A 16,269-nucleotide genomic window follows, 5' to 3' on the forward strand; every position below is an offset into this window, starting at 1 on the left:
ATATTTGTTTTTAGTAATGTTTTTGACACAATTAATGCCAGCTTGAATTGGAATATTAGTATAAAGACTCTCCACGTCCATGGAAAAGAAAAAGAAATCTGAAGGAATCTTTACATTTTTAACAATATCTATGAAATGATGCGTATCACTGACATAAGCAAGGTGTTTAATTGATAACGGATTCAAGTAATGATCCAAAAATTCAGCTGTGAAATATGTCTCACTCCCACAGTCCGAGACAATTGGCCTCCCCGGGGGAATTTCGTATGGGATTGTCCATTTTCCTGGATCTTTATGAATTTTAGATAATACGTAAAACCTTCTTTCTCGTGGCTGTAGATTACCAATCAAATATTGCCTCTGTTTTGAATTTATAAACTTTTTCTCTTTTAATGTGTCTACAATTTTAGTCACCATAGGGATGATGTCCATATAAATAGGGTTTTCCAATTTTTTGTAATAATCCGTATCATTTCATTGTCTTTCCACCTCAAATATATATTGTTCCCTATTAAGGATTACTACCCGCTGACCCTTTGTCAGCTGGTTTGATTACAATGAATTTATTATTTTTTTACTCATGCAATGCTTTTGCTTCTTGTAATGAAATATTACATTTTTCCTGTATTAATTTATAAGATTTTTTAAAATTTTCTAGATCCTCCTGAATTAAAATTTTACCCTCCGGTGGTAGTTCTTCTAATGGTGGTGTCCAATTTGAAGGTCCTACAAAAGGTAAGATTTCTTTTCTATTTGAATTTCTGTAATAAGTGGCCAATTTAATTTTCCGATGATAATTTTGCATGTCCAAATGAAGTTGTACTTTATGATCCCTGCTTATATCTAGAGTTGGAATAAAGGATAGTCCTCTGACCAAAAGATTATGCTGTGGTCTAGTAACCTTAAAATTTCTTGCTAAGACAACAACGTCTTTAGCATTAAAGGACTGTATTCCATCCAGCCCCTCTTATTCCAGACTCAGGGGGTGCTGGAGTTTAAAAATCCCATCCAGTGGTCAAACATGTCACTTCCGGTCTCAGCCGTCCAATGTACATCATCCCCCTCCGTCTGAAACCTGGCTTCCGGAAGGAGAGGATTGTACGGCATGTTCCTCTCAATATGGTTTCTCAATATGGTTGTTTAAAGCCTCCAGATTCTCCCTCTCCTCTACCGGAAGGGCCGGGGAGAAGTTGACAAGGGGAATCCAGATTCCTGCATAAGGGAACTTGTCTTCCACGTCTTGAGGATCTAATTGCCCCTTGTACGCTCTTGACCGTAGTCTCTACTTTATTTCCCCTGCTATTCATGCCGAATAATAGGATGATTTTTTCAACTATAAGGTCATCCGGTGGTTCGGTCTTCTCCATGAGAGCCTGTCCATGGCACAAATGCGCCCCTGGAAACGCTTCCACTTGCAGGTGTTTGTTGAAGTAATCTTGTAATTTACAAAGGTTCGAGTCTCCCCTGGGTCTAAACTGTGGCAACCGTCTGCTGTGGAGCCGGCCCCTCTTCCGGATCATCTGTCTCTACGGCATTGATTCTAGCTGTGATCATAGCCACGGCATGGTCAATCACATCCTGCTTGATGCGAGGTCAGTTCTGCCTAGCCCAACGGACCGCACCTCAAAGGCCGTCTTCCACTGTGGAGTAAAGAGACCAGAGAGTTCCTCAAGAACGTCCTCAATGCCTGTTTTGTAATGGTCCCTTAAGATGGTACAGGTGTTGTAACCCCAATTTCATGCGTTCCCATCTATCATTTCCACTGTACGTTGGGTAGGGGCTGCAGGCTTTATCATCTCTGACAAAATCCCCACCATCCTAGCAATCATCCGTGGCTCTGGTTTCCCAGGTTCATCCGCCACATTCTGTAAGTGATGCACCATTTTAATCACTGCATGCAACTTAAGAACCAGTTTCCTCAGCTGGGAGTTGGCTGGTTCCCGCCTAACATCAGACCCTGTGGCCTGTGGAGCCCTCCATCTCCGGGCTGATCTTGAATTGTCCTGGCGGACCACTGCTGCGTAAGAGCGGGATTGGGGACCGATGTAGCGAGCAGCCTTAGGGTGAGGCACTGGCCGGTTAGGGAAGGGGGCTTTATCCATTCTCCGGAAGGAGAAGGAAGGTGCACGGCCCACCCATAACCCTGATCCATTTGTGATTGGCGGGGCTGTTGGCGTCTCCTGCCATACCGCACCTCCATCCAACCGTCATCCATCACTTTGAAAGTGGTGTATTTAGATAATTATAGGTAAAGTATTTATAAAAAATTTAAATATAAATTTATTGTTATTATAATTGTTATATTTATTCAAATGAAATATCTATGAAATAGATTACCATGGCAGGAACGGAACAGAAGGTGGCGATGTTTGCAGACGATGTTTTGGTGTTTCTGGAGGAACCAGAGACATCATTTATAGGATTGATGACCCTACTAGAAGACTTTGGGAAACTATCAGGCTATAAGCTCAACATCTTAAAAACACAGTTCATGACATTAAACTGTAATGCCCCAAGAAAGCTACAGGATAAATATAATCTCAAATGGGAAGCCAATTCAATAAAATATTTAGGCATACATTTGACTAAGGATCTCTCAAAACTATCACAGGCAAATTATGAACCATTATCTTCAAAAATAAAATCGGATATGCACAGATGGAACCTCGTCCCCTTTCTCAATCTGAACTCAAGGATAAGTGCAGTCAAAATGAATATCCTCCCCCGTTTGTTATATATCTTCAGAACTCTACCTGTAGAGGTGTGTGACAGTCAATTTAGAGAATGGGACAAATGGATTTCTCGTTTCATCTGGCAGGGAAAGAAACCAAGGATTCGATTTTCCATATTACAACTAGGAAAAGAGAGAGGTGGGTTTGCACTTCCTTGCCTAAGAAATTATTACTATGCCTCACAACTAATTCCCTTGTTGCACTGGTGCAATGGGGAATACAAGGCCAAGTGGAAAGAAATAAGAGTTTGGATTTTCCCCTAATTTTCACCTTCAAGCCGCAATTGCTGATAGAGGCCTGGCAGCCAAATTAGAAAACATTAAGAACCCCTGGATTAATCAAACATTGAAAATATGGCAGAAGGTAGTTAAGGCATGTGGAATCCATAGGATGTTAAAACTTTTTAGATGGTGTGCCTATGACACTGAATTTCTTCCCAATAGGGGAGATAAAAGTTTTGAATCATGGGTCGAGAAGGGTCTTACGACCTATCTCTCCTTAACACATAAAGGCACAATACAAAGTTTTCAGTGTTTGATGGCCAAACATGACCTACAACAAAACGATTTTTTCAGACTCCTTCAAATTCGCGACTATTTCAACCACAAGTGCAAAATTACAGACCTATCAGCAGCAGATTCATCTTTTTATAAAATCCTGAAATTAGCCTATAGCTCACTTCCAAAAAAAGTATCTCCTTACTATACAATTCATTTTCCCACGGCACTAAAGAAAGTACACTTCATATTAAAGAAAAATGGGAAAGAGAGGGTGGAATGAGGCTTTCTGAGGAGGTTTGGGGGGAGATATGCACTTTCCAATGGTCTTCAACCAACTCCATGGACTGGAGAGAACACTGTTGGAAGAACGTTATAAGATATTTTAAGACTCCATGTCAAGAAAAATACAAGAACACAAATGTAACCTGTTGGAGACAATGTGGTTCCTCAGAAGCAAACCACTTCCACGTATTCTGGGGCTGCCCCAAATTGAACCAGTACTGGAGCAGCATTCACAGCACATTAAATACAGTGTTCAAGTGTCAAATACCCCTTAATTTTGAAAATCTGTATCTGGGACATGTTGTGTGCTTGAAACTAAGGAGGGACATAAAGCTGCTTCAGGCTCTCCTGGCTGCAAGTAAAAAATCCATTACCAGGAAGCGGTTAAATCCAACACCACCCACAACTGAGGACTGGCACGGAATAATTCTGGAAATATTCAAAATGGAAAAACTGACCAATTGTTTGAGAATCCAAAAGGTTAAGTTCTATCTAATTTGGGAAAAATGGATTGAATTCATAACCCCGATTCGAGCAGACTTTGTATGATCCCTCTGAAGTTCTTTATTTATTTATTAATATTTGATTACTTTTATCTTTTGTCAACTTACTATACCTGATGGAAATAACAATAAGCAAGTTCCCTCACTTCAATGTATATAGTTGTCTTTTTCAAGATTGATAATGTGTTGATGCATAAAATGCTACTATGCAGGTTGTAAAGCATGTCGGTTGAAGAGGGAGTCTAATGTGTGTAAATGTGCTTAACCTTTCATACCTAGGGGTATATATAAGGACATGTTCTCAGGAAAGTGACAATGGTTGCTCACGAAGGATTAAGAGGACTGTCCTTTACCACACAATCTGTGTCCTATGTTGACTCTTGTTGCTCACCTGTAAATGGTTGCATAATCAGGAAAAGGACTATGTTAAACACCAATTTTGTATTTTTGTACTGTTGATTCTGATGGAAATGCCTTTTCCAAACAAAATAAAAAATGAAAAAAAAAAAAAAAAGAAATATCTATGAAATACAATGAAATTGTGTATGAAATAAAAATGCTTATGTTTTTTTGTTTTTTGTTTTTTAGAAATAAAAGAAACAATGAAGAAAAATACGTGTGCCAAGGGGCAACGTTTCAACCTGTTAAGGTCTTCTTCAGGCCTGGGCACACTGAAAAAATAGGATCTGGCTGTTTGACTGACTCAAGGTGAGATGTTGGCTGTGTCCAAATTCAGGGGCTGCAGCCCACGAAGGGCGCATTTGAAGGCCAATTACGTCACAACGCTGCGCGAAGCCTGTCCAAATTCGAAGGCTCCTTCAAACGCAGCCCACAAATGCAGCCTGCACTTCCCTCATTTCGGAGGACGCACCGCTACTATCCTTCGCGGCCTGCTATATCCCAAGATCCTTTGCACACCGCTGCTCAGTCCCGAAACAGATGAGGAAGCAAGAGAAAATGGCGACATCAAGTGGCGCAGACATGACATTCAAATTTAAGTAATGGGTTTGTACTCTGTTTTTACTCATTTGAACATCCAACGCCAGATATGTTAAACTTCAAGGGACTATAACACTTCCAGATGTTAACTTTCAGTTAAAATACGTGACGCTATGCTATGGAAAATATAGTTGTTATTCACCAATGGGTTAATGTTTATTTTGTAATGTTGATGATTCAATTTAGATTTGACACATTTTGTCTTTAATTTTTGTACACACACAAATAAATGTACATGTTAGATAGATTTGAACCAAAACAGACTTTAATGCATCTCTTCATTCACAATCGTGACGTAAAGGTAAGGGGCAGGAACATCTGGTGAGGCAACCAGGAAATACTCCGAAGGCTAGACCGTCCCATTTAACAACGGTGGACGAGGCGTTCAAAGACCTGTCCGAAGGACCCAGCCCTCGTGGACCGCGAAGGCTAGGTCATTGAAGGCTGCAGCCCCTGAATTTGGACACAGCCGTTGTCTCTACAAAGGTCTGAGCAAGAATGAGCTCTCTCTCACATGGGCTTCTCCTTTTATACCCTTCCAGTGGATCCTCCCCTTTTTTACGTTGCTTCACACTGCTTGCTATGTAAAGCTTTTTACAGGTAAGTAAATGGATTTTAAAGGTAAGTATATTGATTATAAAGGTAAGTAGGAATTGTTTTTTAATATATAAGGTAAGTTTTAATTATGTTTTAATTTTCAGGTATGTATTTTATTAATTTTTTAAGGTAAGTAGGTCCAATTATTTTTAGGTACTCAGATTGTATTAAAGGTAAGTAGGAATTGTTTTTAACATTTAAGGGTACGTATGAATTTGAATTTGTAATTGTGTTTTAGTTTCTAGGTAGGTATTGTATTAATTTTTCAAGGTACGTAGGTCCAATTGTTTTTAAGTTCTAGATTTTAAAAGGTAAGTAATTGTTTTAAAGGTAAGTATGAATTGTTTTTAATACATAAAGTAAGTATAAATTTGAATTTGGAATTGTGTTTTAGTTTCCAGGTAGGTATTGTATTTAATTTTTAAAGGTGAGTATGTCCAATTGTTTTTAGGTTTTTAAAGGTAAGTATTTATTATTTAAGGTAAGTAAATTTATTTTTCAGGTAAGTATAAATGTTTTTAGTGTTGAGGTAATTATGAATTTGAATTATTTATTGTTTTTTAATATACTGGTAAGTATAAATACGATGTAGTATTTATCATACAAATGGATTTACGTTATTTGTACCAATAATTAGGGTTACCGGAGGAGAAGTGGTTAGGGTTAGGAAAGTGGTTAAGATTAGGGCCAAGGGTGTGGTTAGGGTTAGGATAAGGGAGTGGTTAGGGTTAGAGTAAGGTTTTTTTAGGCTGAGTGATTGGCTGATTCTGATGTTGGCGTCTTCCAAATTTAGAAGATGAACATTATACTGCAGTGAGGAAGTGACGTAGTACATAGTGATCAGCCAGGTAAAAATGGCAGGCCAGGTCTACAGAGGTGTCGCTACCCGATGTAAGTGGTGCATGTGCAAGTACGTGTGCCAACCTTGGAAAGATAGGTAAGGCTAACAGACGTGGCTTGCCCACATACATACCTGCAGTAAAAGCGGAAATGTGTTAAATGAGTTAATGACTATGCATTTGCCACTAAGATAACAACCAATAAAAGATTTTAAGCCCTCTCAAATACTTTGGAAAATTCAGTCTAAAAAAGAAAATGAAGGAATTTCTTGCACCCTATTTTCTTTTTGTAATGCAATTTTCTGTTCCGTTTTTTTTCTTGCATATGTATGAGCTGTAAAAATAATTATTTCTACACATCAAACAACAACATTGTATTGCATCGTTGCCTGTGGCATTTTTTTCCATTTAATTTCAGTCAGAGGGGTTTGCAAAAGCATAACAGTATAATTTATCCAAATATTTGGAGAGTCCACAATCAAAATGTCTAATCTAAAAATGTGCTATTCTACGACAGGTAATCAAGCACCATGCAGCATGTATATGTATATATTATTGTTATATCCTTTACTATTACGAATTAATGCTTCTCCTGTTTCTATTTTAATTTATATGCATGGAATCGCAGTTACCTGGACGGCTGGCCCTGAGTTAGGGTTAACCCTAACCCTAACCCTAACCCACTCCAACAGGTTTACTTCCAGACTGTAGGGGTCACTGTAGGCCAGTTCATGCCAATAGTTCGCTGCAGGACATTATTTCACAGTAAGACACATTTGTACCAGATAAGACCTTTAATAAAATATGGAGTGTGGAGACTGACTACTTTATTCATACCTCAGCGCAATTTACCCACAACTGTGGCAGGAAGAGAAACATGTCTTCTAAACTAACCTTGTATTTAGTAATACCATCAATACTTGTATATAGACCTGCTTTTACCTGTTTTTACGTTTCTGATGGGGCTTGGCACCACCTACATGCACAGTTTGTAACATCCCTGCTCCCCTACGATTTACACCTTCAGTGTGGCTGCACCTTCCCTCTGAATGACCTCCTTCAGGGAGTCAGTGCAAAGTAAATCACAACCAGGGACGCCGCCAGAAATCTTGGGCCCCATGACAGATTAAAATATTCAAGATAGATAATAATATTACTAGCCCCTCAAAGGGCCCCCTGTCAGTGCCGGGCCCTTGGAATCGTCCTAACCTTTCCCCCCCTGGCCTCGCCCCTGATCACAACTGACACTCACCTGTTTAGATGGGTTAGGGCCTACGCCTTTCCTGAAGCTTCATAATGTACATCTTTACTTGTGTTTTATCTGTACTGTGTACCTCTGATGTGGTTTGTTGTCATTATATTCTTATCAGCTGCTCTTGTATTGACTGTTTTTATCTGGCTCTGAAACGTATTATTATTATTATTATTATCATCATTATTATTGTTATTATTATTATTGCTGTATTGTCAGAGTACACACACCAAAGTCCAAAGCCTTTTTTATTAGGTGGTTAACATTGTTACAGGTTAAATTCTGACACGGACTCTTTCTAATCCAGTTGTGACAGAAAACTAAGCGTAAATACACTTACAATGATGACGTCATTTCCATTAATAATAAGTTCGTTTCCTGGATGTAAACCGTGTTTGATGATTGAACCTCCATCACCTGTTCACTGCTCTTTACATCAGGTGTACATCCCTGACATCTTTGGACATATGGTCACCAGAATTGTCCTTTACAACTTCAGCTACTACAATCTAAAATCTCCTGCACACAAGCTAAGAAAATTATCTTAATTTCCGATTTTTTAGCCACCTATACCAGCTGCTGGTGTAGCAGCTGGGTTTCTGCGTTGTGTTATGTAGTTAGGAAGTGAGACGCACACTGGGGTTGAGCATCTATGGAAGTTTTAATCTTCAGAATAAAGAAAAAAACACAGGCGTCACACACACCGAGTCACACTGCAACTCTCCACCACTCAGCTCCAAGCACACACAGCTCTATCTCTGTATATTACACAAAATATACAGCATAGTTCATACTGTATTTAAATTAATGAGGAGATACAGTGCACCATGTAAAACAAAACCCAACATTTGTAAAATCAGGATTCAAAGTGCAATGAAAATGCATTAAATCTTTCCCACATATCGTCCACAGTCTAAAAGAATTAAATTAATTCACCCACATTAGCTCATTTTTTTTAGTGCAAAAATATGAAAAAGTGAACTGAATTATACAACTAACATTCCTTCAGAATAAAGAAAAAAACACAGGCGTCACACACACCGAGCCACACTGCAACTCTCCACCACTCTACAAGGAAAAATGTAAATTAAAAGTCACATAACCACAATAAAACGTCACATAACATATGAAATAATAGTTATTAGACAGCCCTAGCATGCAGAGCACAACCTCATGACATCAGCATGAAAAGGAAAGAAACAGAGGGGAAAAAAACGGTTTAGCTAGCATAAGGCTAAGTTAACTAACTCTGCATGAATAACTCAGTTTGAGATTCAATTTACAAGATGTTAATCCATGGAGGCTTGACCAAAAGTTTCATTAGCATGTTACATTACAGCACATATCAACATATTGTGGTTTTGAACAGAAAAAAAGATATAATAAATAAGACAATGGAGAGAGTGCCTCATAAAGTGACTCACCAGCTCCGAGCACACAGAGGCTGTGTCCAAATTCAGGGACTGCAGCCTTCAATGGCCTAGCCAATGGGACGGTCTAGCCTTCGGAGTATTTCCTGGTTGCCTCACCAGATGTTCCCGCCCCTTACCCTTACGTCACGATTGTGAATGAAGAGATGCATTAAAGTCTGTTTTGGTTCAAATCTATCAAACGTGTACATTTATTTGTGTGTGTACAAAAATTAACGACAAAATGTGTCAAATCTAAATTGAATCATCAACATTACAAAATAAACATTAACCCATTGGTGAATAACAACTACATTTACCATAGCATCACCAGCGTCACGTATTTTAACTGAAAGTTGAAATTTGGAGGTTTTGAAGTTTAACATCTCTGGCGTTGGATGTTCAAATGACTAAAAACCGAGTATACACCCATTACTTAAATTTAAATGTCATGTCTGCGCCACTTGATGTCGCCATTTTCTCTTGCTTCCTCTTCTGTTTCGGGACTGAGCAGCGGTGCGCAAAGAATCTTGGGATATGAGAGGCCGCGAAGGATAGTAGCGGTGCGTCCTCCGAAAAGAGGGAAGGGCTGCATTTGTGGGCTGCGTTTGGAGGAGCCTCTGAATTTGGACAGCCTTCGCGCAGCGTTGTGACGTAATTGGCCTTCAAATGCTCACTTCGTGGGCTGCAGCCCCTGAATTTGGACACAGCCACAGCTCTATGACGCTAGGTGGTGCAACGCCAAAACAACACCCCTGGGGTACAAAGGGCATACAATTGAAAATCACCATAGGAACCTTTCTTTTTCTTCTTTTACAGGAGGAAAAAAACATTTTGGGGAAGTTCACAACACAAAAGAAAGATTTTAGGGAAAATAAATAAACAAAACATAATAAGAACATTTGACTTGGCTACACTGGCTCGAGTGAATCATGCTTTTATTTTGAAGGTTGAAGCGCCACGTATCCTGTGGATCAGCTGGATTTGATGACGTCAGAAAGGAGGGAAGTTGAGTGTGCCGTGAAACTCTGAAGTTGCTCCCATTACGTGAAGCGTTGACGGGGGAGATGACTGACCTGCTGGTGTCGGTGTCGGTGTTGGCAGCCGCGGTGCTCCTCAGCGAGGCGAGCCGCCGGACAGCAGCGCGTCTTTCCGGCGGAGTTTACTGGATTTACCTGCTGGAGGCGGCGTCCACCTTCCAGCTCTGTAGCTGCACTCATGAACTCAAACTGTTGGGTGAAACGGCCGGGCTGGAGCTGCCCGTCAGCCTGACTCTCACCTACACCATGACGGTCATCCACCTGCTCACCTTCCGGGGAGCGACGTGTAACCCGTGCGGGGCTCTGGAGAGCGTCTGCCGGGGGAAGAGCAGCCTGCGGGCAGCCGTCCTGCTCTCCGCCTGCCAGTTCGCAGCTGCCGTGGCGGCGCAGTTTTTCGCCGCCTCCGTTTGGTCGCTGGGTCTTTCCGACTTCCACGTGAGGCACCAGAGGTTCGGGTTCCGGTGCTTCGACCCGCTCGGTGGAACGGTGCTGGAGGCTGCGGCGGTGGAGCTCTCGTGCGCCTTTCTCGTGCAGGCTGCCGCCATGCACGCGCACAAACTGGACGAGAAAGTTCGCGTTCACTTCATCGCTGCTGTCATCACGGCTCTGGTTTACACAGGTGGTTACCTCAGGTGTTAGGGTTTGTAATGATCGATAATCACGTTGATGATCAGTAACACTGAGCGGCCGGTCTCACAGCAGCACGCTGTAGTTTTACAGAATAAATTCAAAGTCAGAATTTTCATCTCTACAACATTAATGAGGTCAATGTACGAACTGTTCTCCATGAGTGAATAAAGAAGCTGTTCTCAGAGGACAGAAAGGTCCCAGAAGACTGTGTGAAGCTAGAAAGGTGGCTGGGTCCGCCACATATAAACACAGTCAAACAGTATAAACTGTTGTCTTTTAAGGCCAGAACTACAGACTGCTCCTTTAATGAAGATCTCGTCAACACACAGCGGTTGTGGGTCATAGGCCGGCCTGTGTGTGATCAATATGAATTGATCACTGAGCTCTGTCTGTGCCTATCACTGTAATTGATTGGTGATAGTTGGTGTGAAGGGACCCTGTAGCTTCATGATGTATAATTTGTCATTTATTCAGCTCATAATCAAGTGAAATTTAATCAATCCTCACACATTTTCTGGTTCAATCTTCTCAAACGTGTGTTTTATATTTTATTTTATGACTGTAAACTGAATATTTTTGGGCTTCTTCTGCTGACACATGAAGTGATAATGAGATTAATTCTTAGTTACAGCGTCAGATTATTGAATCTTTTCCTGTGGTGATATTGACCCGTCTGCATGTTCAGATAAAGTTCTGTGCTCTTGTTACTGGACTCTGTAGTTCTGATGCATTGAAAGTGTTTTCATGTTCTCTTGTTTTCTATAACTGTGTTCAGTTACAGGTTTAATCTGAGTTTCACACCGACTCGGCTGTTTCTCTGTGCAGGTGGAGGTATTTCAGGAGCTGTTTTTAACCCCGTCCTGGCCTTCTCCGTCCAGTTCCCCTGCAGCGGACACACATATCTGGAGTACTGCTTCGTCTACTGGCTGGGGCCAGTTTTAGGTGAGGCGGGCTGACGTGGTGGATTTAGCCGTTTCCTCCTGATTACAGTCTGGTTACAGATTGTTGTGTGAATTATATAAAACTGACACATTTTTTATTAAACTTCTGATCTTCTGTTTAGAAATGATTGTTAGTTTGACATTTTGAAGGCAACGTTTGACATGTTGGGAAAAGCACTTCTCTGGTGTTCTGCTCCCTTTCAGGTTATCTAAATAAACAGACTTTGTGCTAAGCCAACTGTCTGTACTTTCATATTTACTGAACAGCCACAGAGCCCAGAACCTGTGCAGCTAATTTCTGGATGTTAATCCCACCAAGACTGAGTCCATTACTGTTCTCTTCTGTTCTCAGTCTTTGCTAAATTATGTAAACCAACAACACCCAAAATAACCAGGCTAGCTGTTTCCTCCCATTTACATCTTTGTGCTGTGCTGTGCTAAGCTAAGCTAACCAGCTACTGATATTCAGTGGACTGACATGAGTGCTCAATCTTAACCACCTCATCAAAAAAACTGCAGCTGTTCCTTTAAGAAATATGAGCTAACGAAGCTAATTAATCAAATTGACTAATTATATTAATTATGTGTTTCTGCTTCTGTTACATTTACATTTAGGGCATTCAGCAGACGCTTTTGTCCAAAGCGACTTACAATAAGTGCGTTTGTCACAAGAAAGAAACCACAACATATCAACGTCGATAAAGTAGAAAAGACAAAATAGAAACAATTTTGGAGCCTTCATCAGAGCAAAGTAGCTGCTATTTATCAAGATACCTTCGGTACATAAGTGCTGTGATTTAAGTGCTAAACAATATTCACAGGCTTCAGCGTTGATTCACGTATGATGTTTGTTTTTAATCTTTTTAATGATTCTCCTCTACAATCTCGTTGCAGGAGCCTGATTGGCTCCTTTATGTTGACCAAAGTCACTTCCTGTTCCTCTTTCACTTGTGTCACCAGGTGTGGCGAGCTGCATCCTTCTGTTTGAAAAGATCATCCCGTTCCTGTCTGGAAAAAGTTCAGTTGGGCTGGAGGTCCAGAAACAGAAAACTCAGTAACAGTGACCTGAGGACAGGTCAAGATGGGTGAAGACAGGTGAGGACGGGTGAGAATGGGTTAAGACGGATCAAGACGGGGGAGGACGGGTCAAGACAGGTGAGCACGGGTGATAATGGGTTAAGACAGGTGAGGACGGGTCAAGACAGGTGACATGTTTACAGCTGTTTCTTCTCCTACAGTTCATCTGTCTGATGAATATTAACAGTTTAACACACACACACACACACGCACACACAGTGATGCTTTTACTGTAACAACTTAATTAGCAGCTCATTCTTTGTTCACTTTGTTTCTCACAGCACGCTGAGCTACCCACGTCACATCATGACTTCTGCTGCAGCTGAACCAATCAGACGAGACGAAACATCAGCGGTTTGAACTCTTCATGTGACTGACTGACAGAAGAGACGGTGGAGGGACGGAACGAGGCTGCAAACTGCATCATCACTATTTTACATCAAACTGCACCAGATGTTCGACCACAGAGACACTGAATCACTTTTGTCACAACTTTGAATGCTCACAAAGAGTTCATATACAATCATATGACATATTGCATCCTCTAAAGTTGGTCATTTTCTTTATGGAGTTTGGTTAAATTTCTGAAGATTAGCAGTTCCAGTAAACTGTCTTTGTGTTGTTCCCGTCAGCCTCAGTATAATCTCTTTTATTCTCATCTGTAACGGGTGCAGCTTGTTGGACAGGACACACGTCCTCGACTACATTTCACTACTTCCTCCTTCCTTCAACCCTAAAAAAGGACTTTGAGGTGAAGGGAAACGACACACACGTTTGGTTTTGTGGTCTTCTGTGGTTTGATTCATGTGGGTTTATTTAATTATGAAGATTTTCAGATTTCAGATGTCTGTGATGACAACAAAATATTTCCAATGATGTTCAAAGGAAGACTGGATTTCACTTTGACACCGTGATACTGACTTTTAGTTCTTCTTTTCCTCTGAAGTTTGAAAGACCAAAGCTTTTACTGTCTTTTGTATTTTTGTTTTCATGCACGAATAAATTGTCTGACTGAATTGATCCAGCTGATCATTTACCGTTCATCTCATAACTCTAACCCTTACAGTCATACCTGTATGATTACTTTCTGTAGAAATGTGAATAAACAGATTTTTCTCTTACATTTCTGACTCTTGGTCTGTCAGCTGAATGTACAGGATAGTTTTAGTTCAGACAATTTATAGTGTTTTAAAATTCTGTGTGCGATATTTCGATTAAACATAATGACAGTAATTGACTGTATGTTGTCTGCTTTCAGTTGACTTCATTTTAACACTAAGTGTGAACTCAACACAAACTAACAACTTGCTTTCAGTCCGATTCGCAAATCTTTATTTTTAACATCACTGGTCTCACAGACAGATGAGCCACGTGCAGCTTAGGGAAAATCTTTATGATTGTTAGTTTACATAATGAATAGTTTTTCCTAATATGGGATATGATTCTACAAATCAGAACATATTATCCAATAAATAATATTTCTATCAACAAAACAAGAAGAAATATCAGTCATTCTCCTCAAGGACTTTTGAATACTTCCAAAAATAAGAAGCTGTCGACCTCCAGAGGACTTGGTGGGACTTTGGCCTCCCTGGTATCTGTTACACAACGTGACCTTTGTGCCCTCTTCTCCCCCTCCTCCCCTCGTCTGACTCAGCCAAATACCACAGAAGAGCTCCTCCGTTCACTCTGCAGCATAAATAACATTCAACACATAAACAACATGACAAACATGAGACTGACATGTAAAGTTTGGCCTCACTCGTCTCGAGGGTCTGAGGACAGAGGATGTCGTTCCCTGTACAGACTGTGAAGCCCATTGAGGCGATGTGATTTTGATTTTGGGCTATATAAATAAAATTGATTTGATTTGATTTGATTTGATTTGACTTGACTGACTCCACATGACTGTTTAACAGGAACTCACCAAGACCAAAGACCCCGAACATGTTGGCTACATGCTGACGACCTCTACTGGCAGCCAGAGGAACTGTTTTTAACTTCCACATTAAACCTCCTGTTTGTTTCTGGTCTCATGCTTCTATTTTGTCTGCAGTGAACTGGTGACACTGGTTCTGGTTTACTCTGGTTCCTTAAAATGCTCCTCCAGCCCTTGGACCCTTAGGCGGTATTCATCCAAATCCCATGTTGTGGCGAGACGCCACAGGCTTGTGTGGCGGTGTGAGAGTGTCATTTAATTAACATAAGCTGGACTGTGGTGTGATGTCACATTGGAGTCTTTAGCCCGGCCTCCAATCCAGAAGGTAGCAGGATTGTTCCAAAAAGCCGTTTCGAGACCCCTATTAGACAGAAAAGGGAAGAAGAAGAGCTTTCAACCCCAACCCAGATCCTCCTGTCCATTTCCTACGCTACATGGTAAACAACTTTTTTTTCTTCCTCTGGGCGTCTTCCGGTCAATCGCTGGAAATAGCCCTTTTTATGTGATTGGCCACTGGATCGTGACCTTGAGCCCCCTGTGGTCCACACCGCTACAGCCAAAACACACTGCCCTCATTACAATGAATGGGAAAAGCTGCATTTTTGCCACAATGGCAGATCCAATGTGAATGCAGCCTTAAACATTCAAAAACCCGCAGGTGCCATGTTCACTGACTTCGGCTGTCGAACGCTCAATAATTCCCTCAATCAGAAAGAAACAAAGAAATGTGAACACTGAGCAGAGTTTCTGTCTGACCATCTGTTCAGTTGAGGTTTGCAGTGAATCAACCTTATTCTATTAAGTCTTCTGAAAGTGCATTGTCACACTCTGATTGGCCGTTAGGGGAATGGACTGACCTCCTCTGAATCATTAACGAGGAGTCAGTCTCTACACCTGCACAACAGGTGATCGTAACCTACTCCAATCAATGCAGAGCAACTCTGACATTCAGCTGACATAAAAAGATGGCAGGGCCAGAGATAAAAGTGATCTCACACACCGAGATGGTGTTTATACCTGCTAAACATTTTTTACATTACTTATATCTCTGTACTATGACGCATACATATATTTAACTCAAATCAACACTTTGCCTATTTTAATGTGTCCATGGTTCATATCCTCATAGCTGCTAAGTAGCAAATGCTAGTTGCCAAGAAGCATGCTAACACTCTCCTTCTGTTCTGTTGACTTGACTTTGCTTCTTGTCAGTTTATTCCAGTTAATTTAACTGTGTCCAGTTTGGACAACAGAAATTCTAGTGAAACACTAAATCTAGTAGAAAATGATTAAAGGTCACAGGTTTGAGTTTCAGGTTGTTCCTCCGTTAACATTACATCCATTAACCCCGACACACTCAGCCACTCACTCACTGTTTTTTCAGCCTCCCGCCTCGTTCTGCTCATCATCATGCCTGTCATGTCACACTTGTCAGGTGGATGGATTATAGGCTCACTGACAAACATTTGAACACATTTCTGTTTAAAATCTGAAAGAATTCTTCTGTGTGATAAACTGTCTTCAATCTT

The 16,269-nt window shown here is 40.8% G+C and overlaps 1 protein-coding gene across 1 annotated transcript; it reads left to right on the forward strand.

Moving 5' to 3' along the window:
* Positions 1-9,200: 9,200 nt before the first annotated feature.
* Positions 9,201-13,924, forward strand: LOC311269680 (aquaporin-11-like). Its single transcript, XM_084374007.1, has 4 exons — positions 9,201-10,772; positions 11,609-11,725; positions 12,685-12,819; positions 13,083-13,924. Exons 1-3 carry the CDS (start codon positions 10,181-10,183, stop codon positions 12,780-12,782), a joined length of 807 nt encoding a protein of 268 aa, XP_084230133.1. The 5' UTR covers positions 9,201-10,180; the 3' UTR covers positions 12,783-12,819; positions 13,083-13,924.
* Positions 13,925-16,269: the final 2,345 nt, after the last annotated feature.

The sequence above is a fragment of the Pagrus pagrus genome (genome assembly GCF_965226575.1).
Source record: "Pagrus pagrus genome assembly, chromosome: 14".
NCBI classification, from domain to species: domain Eukaryota; kingdom Metazoa; phylum Chordata; class Actinopteri; order Spariformes; family Sparidae; genus Pagrus; species Pagrus pagrus.